Below are 18,601 nucleotides of genomic sequence, written 5' to 3'. Positions count from 1 at the left end.
CCTGATTGGGCTTTCAACAAGACACGCAAGGACAAGACCAGTCAGCAGAAAAAGTCTAAAAAGAAAAGCGACACGAACAAGTCGGTTGGTCGTGGTTCCTTTTGTGGAAGGATTATCACACAAAGTTAGGAGGATTTTCAACAAGCACGATGTAGCGACAGCTTTCAAACCACATAAAACAATTCGCAATATCTTAGTTCACCCTAAGGACCAACGGGACATATCACAAACCTCGGACTGCGTCTATGAAATCCCATGCAAGAATTGTAACAAGACCTACATTGGTGAACCTTCACGCTTGTTTGGTACACGCCTCAAGGAACATCAAGGAGAAGCGGAGAAGGCAGCACGCGGGGTACACACCCGGTCACAGAGAAAACATTCACCCACAGAAGTAAATAAGTCTGCTATTACAGACCATGTTGCGCAAAACAACCATGTCATAGGTTGGGAGGACGCTAATAATTAGATCAAGGGAGACCAACAGGAACAAAAGATTCGAGATGCAATTTGGATCAGGCGACGAGGGCGAAACACCATGAACAGAGATGAAGGGAACTATTTCTTTGGCGCCGCCACCGGCAGCAACTTCAGGAAAGAAGAAAAAGCAAGGTTGCCAGTCTGATGAAGTGCTGCGTTGCAGCATGAAACTGTAACAAGGTATGTCACCAAAAATTGGATTTGATAGTATGAATTCCCATCAAACAGTAACGTGCACCTTATTTGTAGATTTATGTGATAAAGGGTCATAAACCTATAAATTGTAGTCATTTCAAGCTGATATAACCTTGAATTTGGATGAAGCAGGCGTTTCATTAGACACTAAAGCATTACATCATGTTTTGCATGGCTATACTCACTAGATATGGGTGTTTCCATAAATAAGGCACCCAGTGGAAAAATACCACTTCCAGTAACTTCATCAGATCATACTAAGAAAATACATGACCCATGCTTACTGTTACTTTTAAATACTGTTGTCCAGAGGTGTATCTTCATTATAAAGTGAAAAAATATTTTCAAATATAAAGGGGACATGTATAATTATTTTGATGGAAAAAAACGTAAAAATGACAGTTTTTGGGCAAAAAATTGTGACATTTTTACCTTGCTGTCAATTTGATAGACCTAAAGCTTTACAATGAAGTAAAATGGATTAAAGAGGGTCATAAATGATAGAAAACAAACCAATTTTGAAAACTATAAACTGAAATCATACATAAAATGATGATTTTTTAGCATGAGCGAAATCTAGAAATGTGTTTCACGCGTAAGGTTTGGTGTCCCACTTACATGTGGAACTAAGGAACCTTTAGTTTGAGTGTGGAATCCATATTAAGCAACACTGGACACTTTTCTTTGGCTTTTCTGGTAGCATTTACATACTTATGATGGTTTAGAAAGGATAGGTGGTGAATGTATAATAAATTTGAAAAATATGGCCATTCTTAATTTTTACAGATGGCTTTGGTGTCCCATCAAATATTACGTCGGGACATGTTGAGGCTTCCTTTTGAAGACATTAATCACATGTTATTGGCTATTTTTCTACGTAATTTGTTTCTAAATTGTGGTTTCTGTACATAAAGAAAAAGAAACTGGCCACTTTCTAACACACTTTGAAAAAAATAGAGTACGAAGATTTCGTGTCCCGCTTACTCGTGAAACTTTCAGAAATCATTTTCCTGTCCCAAAATTGGGGTTAGGTGTTTTTTTGATTAGTTAAGTGGGTTTTTGGCATGTCATATGACCTTTCTTTGTGAAATGAACATAAAATACCTAAAAACATGTTTTAAGATGCCCAAATGTTCATTTTTGCATTTTGGTGTCCCGCTTACACGGGGAACCTGTATTTTTATACCTAAACCACAGTTTTGGGTGCTAATTTGTTGTAATTTTAGTTCAGAATTATTTGCTTATCACCTTTTGTTTGGGACTTACTCAATATGCAGAATTTCAAAGATTATTTTCAAAGAAAAGTTAATTTACTGATTTTAGGGCCAACATAGGCATATTACAAAGTGGGTGCCTTACTTATGGAATCACCCATATGTTTTGCAATTACATTGGTAATATTAAAAGTGACAAATGGTGGTATTTTTTCAAGATGACCGCCGTTTTCCCGTCAAAACTTAAACATCACTCTCTAAAACCGAAATGACCGCTTTTCAACATATTTTTCCCACAAATACATCATAATTTGCATGGCTATGCTCAATTATTGTGTTGAAATTACATTGAGCATGTTAAAAGTGTATGATATGGTTATTCTTTAATATGACTGCCATTTTCCCGCCGAAATCTAGCTTTTATTGATTAGTTAAGAGCTTAAGATTGCTTCAATAGGACAGGCCATTATTAAAGCAGCTCGACCACAAGTTATTATAGCACCCCTTCAAGTTGGTCTTGTAGTTCAGATGCATCATGACTTCGGATCCCAGTTCCTTAAACAGAAGTGGGGTTTGTTCTTCCTACTCTGAAGCAGTGGCGGCGCCAGGAATATTTTTCGGGGGGGCATGGGGGCATGGGGGGGGCAAAGTGAATTTCAGGGGCGGCAAAATTGGCAATTGTTTTTTTGGAAGGTGCAAATATCACTCCGGCCCAATTTGTGGCAGACAATGCTGACCACAATGTCAAGACACTGGATGGAATGGGGATTATTGCAGCACTGATACCTGAGATGAAACGCAACAGATCAGTAGCAAGAATATCAGCTACTGCTGAAGATGTTGCTGCGGTCGGCAAGATTGATATACACTACTTTAGCAAGCCGCTCATATTATCGATGGTCTACCACGAACTGCCACTATCAGCTACAAGGATCCCACATGGAAGTTAAAATCTCCTTTGGAAAGTCACATGGCCCATCCGTTCGCCAAGGCCTGGGTGGTCTGGCATGAGGCAGGCTATCAATCAAGGAAATCATCCAGGAAAGTCCTCTGTTACACTTCTTCTAATGATAGACATGACCCAAGGGACATGAGCTGTGTTTATACTACACTTAAGTATGTAGCAGAAGAAACAAATGCCATGATGTTTTTCTGCGGCTAGGAAAGGAGGATTCCATAGAGAGATGAGTTTTCTTGGCAGCATTGGTCATATCATGGCGGAATCTGGCCTACAAGAGTTGCTGGAACTGGTACACGCTCAGAACGTGGTTGGACACATGTGAAGTGGAAAACGTGCGACTCAACTCTAAATGCATTACTTACTGCAGAGGCATTTGGTGTTCATCTCCTTACCATCCACACACCTGAAACTGAGGAGGAGGTCAGCGTTGTAAGTGATCATCAGGAAGCCGCAACTTAAAGCATCCTAACCGAGAGTAAGCCACCTGTGACTTTTGTAGTATGCAAACAGATGATCACATAGAGGCTGAGCAAAGTCATTGCTCATGAGGTTTCTGTAGATGCAGTCTGTTCAGAAAGTACCCTTGAAATAGTTCAACAAAGACTCCAGGATCAAAGCAACATATTAACTAGTAACCTAATCGCACGTTTGTGGATACAGTATATGAGAATGGTCGACCTGCTTTGTCAATTTCTGAAAGCAGAGCGTACTGGAAAGTGGCATCTTCATCTTAAGACACTTCAGGAAATGCTACCCTACTTTGCTGCAGCAGGGCATAACTTATACACTAAATCAGTGCATATATACCTACAGCAGATGTTACAGCTCCAGGCACAGCACCCATATGTTTATTCCTTCTGGCTATCATGTGATTCGCCGCAGCGATCGCTATTGTGCTGGCCTTTCATCTGATCTAGTTATTGAGCAAGTGCTAATGAGAAGTATGAAAGCAACAGGTGGATTGACAAGAGGTCGTGGAATGACCGAGTCTCAACGAACGTGATGGCTGCTTTCCATGCCAGCCTGTGCTGAAGTTAATAGTGCGATGCGAGAACTAACAGAATAACTACTTCACAACAAGTAAACAGCACAAAGATATGACAAGATCAAGACAGATGAGAGATGAAGAAGACAAAAATACTCTTCTTGAGGTTTTACAAAACAGGATCCCCTTTGCCCCCTTTGGACAAGACTTAAACATTGCTACTGGTAAAACAGCTGGCAAAGAAGTTACGGTTGACAGAGCAGGAGATGCTGAATGTAAGATCCTAACATGCTGGGACAAAATGTTGGAGAACACTCCTTCAGGAAAAAGGATCATGTGGTGACGATGTCCCACAAGCAGTCTCTCAAAGTTGATGGAAAGAATGTCAGTGTCGATTCTCAGCTTCTGTTCCAGCGCTTGGGTATGGCTGCAGGTAATGATGTGGATGTTGCAGAAAACTTTAAATATGAACTTAGTACGCATCCATCATCTCTTTTTGAGCCAATTGGGCTCATAAGTGAAGCTGACAAGCCTTCACTTGCTGATGCTATCTGGAATACAACTAAAGCTACTGAAATGCCGGCACCATCTAACAGAGAAGAAATGAATTATGTACTTGACGGTGGTGCACTCATCCAACGACTGCCTTGGTGTCAAAATACCACATTTGATTCCATTATGTAACATGTACATGTGGGAGGGCGGGTTAGTGTAGTGGTCTTCTCACTCGCTTCTCACCACTGTGGCCCGGGTTCAATTCCCCGCGGAGCCACATGTGAGTTTGGTTGCCGATCCATGCTCGTCCTCGCAGGTTTTTCTCCGGGTGCTCCGGTTTTCCTCCTGCATCTAAAATCGGACCTCTTCCCATATCCCTGTCCCGTCATATCCGGATGGCGTCCCTTAAATTTAGTAGCCTCTGAGCACTATTGGGATTAGCCTGGCTTCGGCCGAATGTTATAAATAAATAAACATGTATGTTGACTATGTGGAGAAAAAGTGTTGGAAACTCCACTACAATTGTCTTTGACGGATACAATGAAGGACCATCTACGAAGGATACTGCTCATCTCCGGCGATCTGATATAGTTGTGGGTGTAGAAGTTAAGTTTGTAGGAAGTATGCCTCTGAAGCTAAAGAAAAAGCACTTCTTAGCTAATAGCAGAAACAAGCAGAAATTCATTTTCATGGTCAGTGAAAAGTTCCAGCTCCATGGATTTCAAACCATTCATGCAGAAGGTGATACCGACTTACTCATTTGCCAAACTGCAGTGGATTCAGCATCTGAACATACCACACAGACTTCCTGGTGCTCCTTTGTTTCCACGTTAATTCCAAATCCTTCAACTTGTACTTCAGATCAGAGGCAAAGCGGACCACTACCAGGAAGCTCGGAATATGGAATATTAAGTGGCTCCAGAAAGCACTGTAGGTCCAGAAATATGCTACTTCTTGCCTTTTATACACGCTATTACAGGTGGTGATATCACATCAAGGTTGTTTGGAGTTGGAAAAGGAGCAGCTCTGAAAAAGCTCAGATGTAATTCTAACTTCAAAAAGCAAACTAAAGTTTTTTTCTGGAGAAGCTACAAAGGAGGAAATCATTTCAGCAGGTGAAGAAACCTTGACTTGCTTATATGGCGGCCAATCTGAAGAGGGGCTGGATGTACTCCGCTACAGGTGATACCGTGAAAAAGTAGCAACTAGGGCTTCCTATGTACATGTATATACGTTACCCCCGACTGCAGCAGCAGCTGAGAATCACATTGCTCGTGCTTATTACCAAACTCAGTACTGGATGGCGAAAGGCATAAACTTGGCTTGAATACAGAAGAATGGGGATGGGTTACATCTGAGGATAAACTTGAACGTCTGCAAACAAACTTGCCACCAGCCCCTAAACACCCTCATGAATTTGATCCGCTGTAACTGTAAAACAGACATGCAGGAAGCTGGGCCTAGACTGCTCAGTAGTTAGTGGTGAATGCAAGGGTATTAACTGCACAAATTCGCCCCAGTTTAACACATTAGACAATAGGCTACCTAGCAGATCAAAATGACTTGTCAGTCAATTATAGAACGGTTTTTACAGGTATAAATCATTTCTGTTATATGTATCATTAACCTTGATTCAGTTATCATCTTAATCCAGATCTTAGAGGACTCAAAGCGCTGTAATTTCGCTGCAATGGTGAATCATCACAATCAGATCGCATCAACTAGGTTGCTGCCGAACGGCGCACACCTATCCGCATTTAGATTGTAACATCCACCAATTATCTGTGCAGCTCCCCAAATTCCATTGGGTGAAGGAAGTTTTTGGCAACTAATCCTTTGCCTTGCAATGTACTAACTAATCTATTAAAGCTAGAAAATGGCAGTCATGTTAAAGAATAACCATCATCATCCACTTTTAATATGCCCAATGCAATTTCAACACATTTTAATTCTTAAAAGAATTGAGCATAGCCATGCAAATTATGATTTTGAAAAATAACCATCATCGTCCACTTTTAACATGCTCAATGTAGTTTCAACACAAGAATTGAGCATAGCCATGTAAATTATTATGTATTTGTGAGCAAAATATGATGAAAAGCGGTCATTTCTGTTTTAAGGAGTGATGGTTAAGTTTTGGCGGGATAACGGCGGCCATCTTGAAAAAATACCACCATTTGTCACTTTTGATATTACCAATGTAATTGCAAAACATATCTAGTGAGTATAGCCATGCAAAACATGATGTAATGATGAAAATGATAGAAAGCTGTATGAAAAACATGTGTCTATATGCTACGGTATAATTATTATGCCCAAAATATGGACAAATGCGGCCATTTTGGATTTATGCAAATTAGCATGCTTTCCACCACTTCCTTTTTCCTACCTTTTTGATATGTTGTTTGGGAGAGTTTTTTTTGAGATAGTTACAGCAAAAATGTTTGCAATTTTGTCTAGGTGAAGCCATTATTTTGCTTAAATTGGGTGGACTATTTGGCCAAATTGAGTTAAGCATGGACAATTCTTGCTTATATACAGCCTGTCTCAAAAAAAATTTTGCAAGTGAAAAGCGCCTTCTATGGCAATTAGAAAATACCGTTGTAACATGATGCTTACATAAATGTCAAGGGCGTAGTCTTAGCTCTCAAATACCGTTTGTTCTGTTCAATTTGCTTGTTTTTATCTAGAGATATGTTTAGTTAACAACGAAAGGGTAAATTCCCAATTGTGCCACTTTTACTAGAGAAGATCAAGAGGACTGTACATGTAAATCAATGATAGCATCAAGTTTATCAAGAGTTCCTTCGTGAAATCAAAAGAACGCATCAATTATACATCAATAAAAATAGTTTTTACTGTTTTTACTGTTTTATCATGATCCAGGAATTATATGATTCTCTTTTTTCACTTAAAACAATTTAAAAGAGAAATAGATATTTCACAATTTGCTGTAAAATTAAATACATGTGCATGTCAATGATTTTATCATGGTAAATACTGTTTTCTTTGTCACTCAGGACATGTTAAAAGACAAACAAATATTGCAAACTTATAGTTTAATGAGCGCGTATTACTTGTTGGAAGAGAAATTAGACAAAATAATGCATGCGCGCTGATGTTGATGCGTCTAATGCACGACCCCCGAAGGGGGAGTGCATTAGACGCATCGACATCAGCTATCATTGATTTACATGTGCAGCCCTCTTCCTAGTAAAAGTGGCACAATTGTGATTTTACCCTTTCATTGTTAATTAAACATATCTCGACATTAAAACAAGCATATTGAACAGAACAAACGGCATTTGAGAGCTAAGACTGCGCCCTTGACGTTGATGTAAGCATCATGTCATAACGGTATTTTTAAATTGCCATAGAGGGCGCTTTTCACTTGCACAATGTTTTTTGAGACAGGCTGTATAGCCCTATCATTATGTATAAAATAACAACACAAATCCACCTTCTACGTGCGTCTATTGAGCATGTGAAATCCAAAAACGGCCCATTGGACTTCGGGGTGGCTTTTGCACACATATTATGGTCTCGCAAACAGGGCAAGATGGCTGACCTGCTAAATTGAGGTGATAGCAACAGTGATGACGAAATAAGTTGTAAAAACTCAGAAATAATGCTGAATGGGCACAGAACAAGAAAAAACGACTGAGCGCAAAGGGTAAAGAATACACTATGTGATTAAAAAAACAACCAAAAGTCCGGCATACAAAATGACCCCCCCGAGGTCCCCTAAATGCTAATCGTCATACCTTATATAGTTTAACCCACTCATTTGCATGTGAAACCTGCCCTATTTACCAGGTAAATCTAACTTTCCATGGATTTGGGTGGTTTTCAATTGTTTACATGGTCTAGTTAACAATTTGTCATCATGGAAAATACATAATATGTCCAGTAGCCTCAGATTGCCAGGCATTAAAAATCAAGGCAGACGTTCAATTCAATAAGATATAATGTTTTTGGCAGAATAGCTCCTGATCACTGTTCTTTTACCGTCGATCCTCGGTTGCTGTAAACATTGACCTCTGAAAGACTTTATTCTTTTTTCAGTGACCTGAAATTTCAACATGCCTTCCATAACCAAATTGGTCACTGAAAACTGTACCCGGACAAGTTTGGTTTATACGTGCCTCATAGCCCCCGAAATATTCAGGGATGAAAATGGGGCGGGAAAGAGTCACTAAAATGCCTATAAATTGGATGAAAATGACAAATGGAGACGCCAAATGTAGCTTTGCCCCTCAAACTAAAAGGCTAACAACGCTGATGACTTGTTCTTAAAACTTTCATTGTATACATACTAACTATATTTACCTAAAATATATGTGCAAAATCCGTAAATTGTGTCTTGCAATTATTTGAATTTCGCATTTAATGTAATCCTATAAAAGGGCAAATAATTATAAACAGAAAAGCGCAATTTGGTAAAAATAAATAACTAGACAAGTTTTAGAATATATCAATATTGTAATAATGGGACAGATATTGCTGAAAGAATGAAAATGGGGTGAAAAGTTGATGAATGAACTGTACCGTAAACACACTATGGCACATCATGTACGCTAATACAAACCAATGGAACAGTAGGTGTTAAAAGCATTCCTTACCGGTGATCTATGGCTATTCTAACGTCATCTTACATTGGTACGCAAGCAACAAATTTAAAATACTTTTCAAACTACATACGGCAATTACTAAATTTTAGCAGCAATTAACTTGAAAGCTTGTGCTCTTGTTGACCTGTGCAATACACGTTAACAAAAAATGTATTATGTAATTGATGGTGTCAAACAATGAATACATTTTAACGACTCAGTTTAATATGAAACGTGGTAAAACAATCTTGTTAAGGCAATAATTATAATGCATCCGTTAAATTTAAGAAAGATATATTCAATGCTTGTAATTCTGTAAAATGTCATTTAAACAGCAACATGATAGTAGCAAGGTTTGCCTTGTAGACTTGTCATCGGATCTCATTAATGTACATACTGTGCCACTATAAGGTACGAAGGCTAACAAAATGTCAAAAATAACATGCAGTTAATAATTGGATTGGCAATTTACCCTTCAATTGAAGCATAACCATTTTCGAAGCTTTAAGAAAATATGAAAGAGGGAATACTTCAATGTGTGAGAACTACATATCAGGCTCTCAATGGTTTAACTGATATTTCGGTAAGGAACGTTAGTTCAAAGAAATGCAAAGCAAATAGTCTAAATGCTAAGACTTAACATAAAAACAAAGCACAAGTAGTACCAAGAAGTTCACATTTAGAAATAGACACTACATATTATAGGAAATATAATGTGCGTTAAACCAAATAAAAACATAACATTAAAAAAATGCAATTTTATTACATCCAGTCTGTATCCTCGCAATGAAGTTGAATGTTCTGTGCAATAATCGTTTTTGCGTTTTGCATTTATAACCTATTATAGGATACACGTACTACGATTAAATAAATATTGCAATTTGGAAGACACTTTGGGCAGTGAATTTGAACTGCTTGGTCAGGTTTGTGCTTTTGGAAAACAAATAATCATAAATTTATTGAAAACTTCAACTTAAATAGACAATATGAATGGCTTTATAATTGCCACACGAAACAAAATGATCATTGCTTGCCTGGACATTATATTAATTAAATTAAAGTATTCTACTTACTTTTGATATAGATTAATGTCCGGACGCCATATGCTTTTAACCGGAAGATTCAGTCTATCCACATCCGGGTATTCACTACTGTTCCATGTTAAATATTCATCCCGCCAGTGCTGAATAGTATATAATATAATTATTTTTTAAAAATCAGTCACTGCTATATATAATAGCATCCCATAGGAGTGCGCAAGGGTCCCAAAGAGGTCCCTTTTCGCAACACCACAGCAAATAATGAGACAACGGAAATGAGTTCAACATTACTACATGCATTTAAATCAACTTTAGAGTAATCATGCATCAAATAAAAAGAAGGCACGACAAGTCGCTCATTAATATAAACCACATTTTTTAGCTGTTTTAGCTATTTTTACATCAATTGTCTTTGTTAATAGAGATCTGTGGTGAATTTGTGTAATTTTGATAGTAATATTTTCCACGTTACGCAATTTTTATAAAGAATGAAACTACTGATTATGAAGGACAGTCAACGCCATCAGAAAAAAAATGTGACCAACACTATTCATAATTCATAATGATATTGTTCCGTGGCCGTGGTTGTTTTTCACACCACTCCACGCCATACATAAATTCTCCCAGTCACAATTCCCCAATAAGAAATTTAAAAAAGAAAATTTTAATTTTAATTCTTTTTAAAGTTTGGCAGATGCGGGTTCGAACTCACGGCGCACCGCTTTGGAAACTCTATGAGCCTAGCGCCTTAGACCACTCGGCCACTTGTCTTGTTGGTATCCATTTGAAACTTATTTGAACATATAATCGCAACTTCAACATAGGCCTACCACGTGACAAGCAAAAGCAGAAAACGTACCATATTTTGGAATTTTATTTGCCTAAAAACATTAATGTGTATTAATAGCGCTGAATTCCTGTTAAATCCGACATTAAACATGATAAATGGGCGTCTATATGGACAATACATTATATCGATTTTGACACGTCTTCGTGTGTCAGTACATTTCCATGGTCAGTAAAATACTATAGAGGAACATACCATTTTTCTTGTATACACGTTCGATGTTTTTATCAATTATATAAAAAAAATCCACATTATACCCGAAATGTTTTTTCAGGAAATAAAAGATTAGATTACCATAAAAACGAAACAGTAATCTTTGGCGGGGTCTAATGTAATTTTTATATAGAATTTTCAACGTTTTTTCTATTTTTATTCTTGCTCAATTAAAAAAATATTTTGGCGTATATAAAATTGAAATAAAATTATCTGCCTCATAAACGACATCAAATGTGCTACAATTGGGTATCACGAATCGTTATTATGATGTGCAGTTAATATTCATATTTTCTTTTATACAGATGATGCTTCAGTTTTGACAGGAAAAATATTTTCTTGAAAACCCTCTCACTCGGTTATTTTAAAAGGTAACCACGCTTCCCTAGAATGTGCAATAAATTAGCATTAAACATTTTCTTATTTTAACAGCATTCTAGAAACTCTTGCAGTATGGCGAAAATGTAGTGTAGTTGTTTTTAAAGCTTTTGATCGTGCAAAAAGAACAAGGGGCGGAAGACCTGGAATAAACCTCTGACTCTCATCTTGACTCGTATCACTAATCGTCAGAACCAGTCAAACTTGCACCTTGGCGGTTAACGAACTTTGAGAGCTTTACCTATGTAAATCACATGGAATCAATTTCGAAAGTGCCTATTGTATGCGATTTGTATTATGGAATGCGTAATCAATGAACAACGTAGCATTCAAAAGGTGTGAGCCGATTGTGATACGTGTATATTTCGGATTTTAAAATTAACGAGGTTAGATATAAAGGTAATCAAATATATTTTGTTATGTTCTTTACATAACAAAATATATTTGATTAACTTTTCTAAAATAGGAGAAATAGAGTGCGCAGTGATGTTTTTTGGGAGACACAAAGTAGTAATAGTAGCAGTGGTAAAAGTCACTGGTCATATAATATTCATCATTCTTAATATTTCACCAGTTTTAACCACTCAATATCACAATAGCACTCAATATCACAATAGCACTACGCCCTATTGTGCTATTGATTGGTTTAAACAGATGAACGATCATTTCGAATATATGTTATCAGCGATTTGTTTCCACGGTCTTTCTGGGTCGATGTTCAAGGCAATGTCCACGTAATGCACTTTGGAGCTATATAATATATATAAAGTCTGCACAAAAAGTAACTCAGCTGTTATAAATACGCCTATAGATTCAACACTAGTAATTGTTTTCACAATATTTCAACATAAAAAGAAGGATGATTTATTTACGCACATTTTGATACCCCATTTGTCCAATTTTGTTCAATATTGACAATGACATGTTTTGAAAGAAAAATACCCCAATTTAAAAGTTGCAGTTATTTGTATTGATTTGAAGTAAGCGCGAAGATAATCGCGGGCTTTACGTGTTTACAGTGCTGGCATTATAACCATTGATCGCTGTAAACTGCTACTTTTAAATTCGGGTATTTTTCTGTAAAAGCACTACTGTGTTGTTAATATTGAACGACATTTGACCAATAGGGTATCAAAATGCGTGTAAATAAATCATCCTTCTCGCTATGTTGCAATATTGTGAAAACAATTATTAGTTCTGAATCTATAGGCGTATTTATAACAGCTGAGCTACTTTTTGTGCAGACTTTATATCACAGAACCAGTAACATTGGTACAAAGTGGAACGTGATCACGTACGTGTAACGCCAAGTTACTGCAAAAAAAAATTATGTTGATAATTACTGCGGCAATTTGCAATAAACTGCTTAAACTTATATCTAGCTCTCTTTTCTTTAATTAATCAAATTAAACCTCAAATTGTCAGATGTATACATAAAACAAAAAGGTATTATTGCAATGTAGAAAAGCAATTCAAATTTGATGAGTTAATGTCTTTATATTCTACCTAATGGTGTGCAAAGAAGAGACATGTGGAGATGGCTGTGGTGCATCAGTGATTAGCGAGACATTAATGTGTGTATCTGACGGGAATATCAAGCGATCTTTACTCCCACATACCAAGGTAGTATCAGTAACCTCTTTCCTGAGTGAACAAGCAGCCGATAGTGCATTTTAGGAAATAATTTCAAGAACGATGATCCATTCAAATAGTCATATTAAATAAAGAAGTATTGGCACAGTAATACTTGCAAGAGGTATTTATGCTTCGAAAATAAATCAAGAAAATAAAGATTTTTGTGATTCAACCTTAAACATCCAATATATTCCATCATATATACGCATTACATAGTACAACAACGAATAAGATATGATTAAATGTATCCATTATCGTAATTGTTATATAGCACTATTTGTACAATAATAACCCTGCAACACGTAACATATAAATAAATTATAACTTGAGAAGTTCATCCATGAATCTAAGAAGTGTTTCAAAAATCGCACATAACTATGAATTTCTTCTTGATTCTGATCTCATTTCTTAACTAAGCCCACAAATTCAAAAGCTGCCTGATTCAAAAGCTGCCCAAGCCCACAAGATCCACACGCCTGGAAATCCTGGTCGACCTATCGTATCTGGTATCGTATATATGTTGACTACTTCATTAAGCCTCTTGTTCCACATGCCCCTTCATATATTCATGTCCCTAGATTTTCTCGGGAAGCTTAAGCTATCATTGACAGGACCCCATGCACTGCCATCATTGGCACTTGTGATATGTTCGCTCTGCTGTATACTAATATTCATTGAACTGGTGAACGTATCGCTCGTATACACATGAACCGTGTACTAATTTAAGAACAATTTTAACTTCATGTGAGATTATTTCTTTCATGTATTTTGAACTTCGATTGGTACGCGTATATGATGCCCTTTCCCATCTTTTGCCTATTTTTCTATGTGTAGATTTGAATAGCAGCTGCTGGACCTTTCTTTCAGGTTAATTTGTGTGGTATGCCATTTAATTTACTTGTATTTACATAATTATGTGAGCTAGTGTATAAATCGATAAGCAAGCTCTTGTATAATCAGACAAAGAAAGTGCCAAATATGGACATGAGTATTGCATAATAATACCCTGCTATGACAATGGCGGCACTAGATCGTAACATTACAATCCATATTTGGCATTGTTCTGGGACAGATCATTTACAGCTTGGCACTTCCTCATTATTATACAGCCGTGAAATAGATAGTCACGACTGTGTATTTCATCCTACATGATCTTCTTCTTTACACACCCGTGACATGGCTGTGTTTGTCATCGTACAGGATCTTCTTACACAGCTGTGTATTACATGTTCTTTCTTCTTCTTCTTTCTTCTTGGTCACAAGCATGACTGACCAATGACCATGCCTCTACATGGCACATAAACCTTCTGGTTTCAAAGGACAGGTAGGCGTCGCATGGATCAAAAACGTAATTAGAAGTCAAGATGCTACTCTCCCACAAATAACAAATGACAGTAACGCCACTTGCACACATGCATTGTTATTACCCAGATGAGCAATGGTTTTGGGGGTTGTGGTGAGCAGCGGTGGTTTCGGATTAGGGTGTATAGGTGCGTCATGGCTACAGAGCTATGCGCTCTGTAGCCATGGCGCCTATGTTCAAGGGTATTAGGTTTGGCAGACAGTGGCCGATCATTTAAAGGGGGTGACCACTACGCCCATCATTCTCGACACAATATTTCATTCTTTTGTTATTACCCAGACGAGCAATGGTTTTGGGGGTTGTGGTGAGCAGCGGTGGTTTCGGATTAGGGCGTATAGGTGCGCCATGGCTACAGAGCTATGCGCTCTGTAGCCATGGCGCTTATGTTCAAGGGTATTAGGTTTGGCAGACAGTGGCCGATCATTTAAAGGGAGTGACCACTACGCCCATCATTCTCGACACAATATCTCATTCTTTTTGTTTTAATTCGACCCTGAAATATTTTCTTTTAATTTTGTGTGTATCATCATGTACATTAAACATTTTCATTTATTTTATGATTTTTGTAAATGAAAAAAAAAGAGTTTTCATTATGGTAGTTTTAATTAACTAATTAATTAATTAATTTTGTAGAGGGGGCATTTTTCTTATATTTTTTCATGTTCCTCGTAGCATGCTTGAGAAAATAAGGTCTTGTTCTGTATTTATTTCTCCCCTTATGTATTTCTTTATTTTTGTCTTCAGCGTTTCATTTTTACAGCGCCCTCTAATTGAATATTGGTGGTTAGGGTTAAGTTGGACGTAATTTATTTCCCGAGCCGAGGTGTGTTTTTAGCTGTTATTGGCCCCGTTATAGAAAAAAATTGCACAAAATATATTTCCCAATGTAATATATACATTTTCATATAAAAATAAATGTGAAAAAAAATTATTGAAACAACACCACCGAGAATCGAACCCGGGCCTCCCGCTAAAAGTCTACCACTGAACCACGAGATTATCTGAAAGCAGCGCAAGAATATAAGTGATTAGAGAAAGCAGCATCATTTTCGTGTGAGGATTTCATACGCAAGGATATTTATAAACGCAAGTGTACAATGGACTTCGCTGATTTTCGCAGGAAAAGTGAATAAGGATATATACATCAGTCGTCCAGAACATTGCAAGAACTTTGGGATCACCAACAAGAAGACCGCTGGTTAAGTACTGATAGAGTAAAACTGTGATTGTGTGATTTTATGCAATATTGTTGTTATAATGTACCAATCATACTTTGTTTTCAATTAAAGACTTGGATTTTGTTAGCTTAATCAAATAGTGTATTTGTGTTGTGCATTCGTGTGAGTTCGGGTAAAAGGTGATTTTGGCCTTGAGTCAGGTACGACTCGTAACAAAATTGGGGGCTCGTCCGGGATCCATACTGTAAAAAGTTGATATTAAGGTGGTATTGGATGCATTTTCTAGAAATTAGAAAATGATTTGAGCATGTTTTAAACAGATTAATTAAGTAGGGTAAAGTACACTGATCAATATGCCTTTTGTTTGGAGCAAATCGGACATACGGTTTCCATAATACATCAATTTATATTTTCTTTTGTATCCTATTGTTTTTGTCAATAATCAATAGAGTTAATGAGCCAAAAGGACTGGAAGGGCTCATTAATATGTAATTTTTGCCAATATTTTGCTAAAAATCAATGCATAAATGTTCAGGGTACTTTTATTTCGCATACTTTTGGCCTGAAACTTGGTCAAAGTGTTTCTAATATGTTCTAATGTATTATATAGTGAAGCCGCCACCTAATTAGCATATTTGCATAATTAATGAGCTAATTTGCATAAATGCTAATTAATTATGCAAATATGCATATTAGGGGGCGGCTTCACCATATAATACATTAGAACATATTAGAAACACTTTGACCAAGTTTCAGGGCAAAATAAAGTACCCTGAACATTTATGCATGGATTTTTAGCAAAATATTGGCAAAAATTATATGTTAATGAGCTGCTACAGTCATTTTAGCTCATTAACTTTATTGATTATTGATAAAAACAATAAGATACAAAGAAAATATAAATTGATATATTTTGAAAACCGAATGTCCGATTGACTCCAAACAAAAGGCATATTGATCAGTGTACTTTGCTCTACTCAATTAATTTGTTTAAAACATGTTTAGAGCACTTTTATAATGCCTCCATAACCACCTTAATTTACTAAGTCTAAAAGTGAAAGTACAGTATGGCAGAGTTCAAAGCAGAAGACTTTCTTGAAACTATAAATTGGGAGAAGTTTGATGAGTTGAAGAAGCCTGATTTTTTAGCATTTGCCAAACATTATGACTTGAAAGTAAAGCAAGCTACAAGAAAGCAAATAATCGATGTTTAAGTCGGGGAGTAAAAGGTGATTTTGGCCTTGAGTCAGGTACGACTCATAACAGCCTCAACTCAGAGTTTGAAGTACCAACATCTCAAAATGGCAAAAGAAGTGACTTAAGGGTTTTTTTAGCTCTGAACCTTCGAAATAAACCATTATGTCTGGCAGCTGAATATCACGAGTGTACGCTGTGGGGATGGTCCTCGCATTTAAAAACAAAATATTCAGCAATTTGCAATAACTAGTGCCATTATACTTCTCAAAAGTTTTATCACGAATTTCTCATAACATTTTTTTTTTTTTTTTTATGATATTTAGTGACTTTGTGCAGCCTAAATCTGAATAACATCATTGCAAAAAAAATCAAACAAATATGAGTTAAAACACGTACGTGCTATGCATTGCAACAAAACGAATGATAAGGGAATTTATCTTTTAAAAATTAAACCAGCTAATGAAGTGAAATTTCTTTTCCGTGGTGTGAATATTGAAAAACCCGATAACTTGATTTAAAGTTGCGATGCGGAATGCATTATAAAATGTAACAATCAGCTGCGTCAGGTTCCTATAGCGTTGGTTGACCAAATCGAGATCCTTTTATAGATTCAGATCATGATATTGATGCTAGAGTACGCCAAGGTGAGTTTAAGTAACTAAGAAAGCAATCAGTGGTATACTTAGATAACAGACATCGTAATTTTTTCTGCTGTAGATTTTACAGAAATCGCGCATAAAGCATGAACCACAACCGAATGCAAATTGCATGTTACCTCTGTTTAGGATACGATTTATGTATACTGGTTAAACTTATTACTGGTTTAACCTATTAACTTAAACTGGTTACACCCTGGCCAATTTTGTGTTTTTGTGGTTTTGTGCATTTTTCTCAAAATTATAGCACATTAGTGACAGTAAGATATGTATATTATAGGGGCAGGGACTGAAAATTCAGCAACTCGAAGCAAGTAGTTATTGATTTATTGATCAAATATTGGTTTTCCCTCATTTTTGATTATAACTCCACAACTGTTGTCTGTGCTGAAATTTTTTTTCCAGTGCAGTAATAGTAGTCCTTGCCCTATAATATACATACCTTACTTGTCCCCAATATGCTATAATTTTTGAGAAAAATGCAAAAATAGGCACAAAATTGAGCAGGGGTGTAGTGCCCCCTTAAACTGAAACTTAAACCAAACGCTGTGTATTAAGACACAATAAGACATCTTACATGAATTTTTAATTTCTCTTAGCTACATGTATTTCTAAATGAGGGTTCAACTTTATCAATAATGCTACTTTCCTCAACTTTTGCAAAATTATTTCATTTCAAAAATACCTTAAATATTTTAATGCCTTATTGTTCATGAAGAATTTGGTTCCAAAAGGCATTTAAGTCCAAAGGCTGCTTTGTGGAAATTTTATTCCTAAGAGTAGCAGTAAAAATTCATTAGGTTTGTTTGATACAATTAACAGAATGTTCTTCTTGCCAAAAACAAATATATTTTACTGACCTGATAGTTTCGGCCATTGGTCGAAGGCCATCATCGGAGTGATGGTACTTGATCCTTCCTTCTGGTTGATTGGTCACCAACAGAGGGCGCACTAGCGTCCAGAAGTGGATCGTATACGTGACTGAGAAAATGGGCCGAAACTGTCAGGTCAGTAAAATATATTTGGTTTTGGCAAGAAGAACATTCTGATAATAACAGAGCCTTGCCAATCTAATAACATTGGAGCAGAAGAATAGGTCTAACAATTTTTTGATTATCTTTAAAAAAAAAAGTAATTGCAAATATCTTTAACCT

General features: G+C 36.7%; 1 protein-coding gene across 1 annotated transcript in view; it reads right to left on the bottom strand.

The window, feature by feature from the left end:
• LOC140145360 (neuronal acetylcholine receptor subunit alpha-7-like) overlaps positions 1 to 18,601 on the bottom strand; it is a 45,383-nt gene that overhangs the window by 14,595 nt on the left and 12,187 nt on the right. Inside the window, exons 4-5 of the mRNA XM_072167111.1 lie at positions 10,014 to 10,123; positions 9,413 to 9,442 (exon numbers count right to left, since the gene is read on the bottom strand). Of these exons, the coding sequence (XP_072023212.1) occupies positions 9,413 to 9,442; positions 10,014 to 10,123 (140 nt within the window). The remainder of the gene's footprint in view (positions 1 to 9,412; positions 9,443 to 10,013; positions 10,124 to 18,601) is intronic.

This window comes from Amphiura filiformis, unplaced genomic scaffold, assembly GCF_039555335.1.
Source record: "Amphiura filiformis unplaced genomic scaffold, Afil_fr2py scaffold_233, whole genome shotgun sequence".
In the NCBI taxonomy this organism is placed as follows: domain Eukaryota; kingdom Metazoa; phylum Echinodermata; class Ophiuroidea; order Amphilepidida; family Amphiuridae; genus Amphiura; species Amphiura filiformis.
This window is presented reverse-complemented; position numbering and strand designations above follow the sequence as displayed.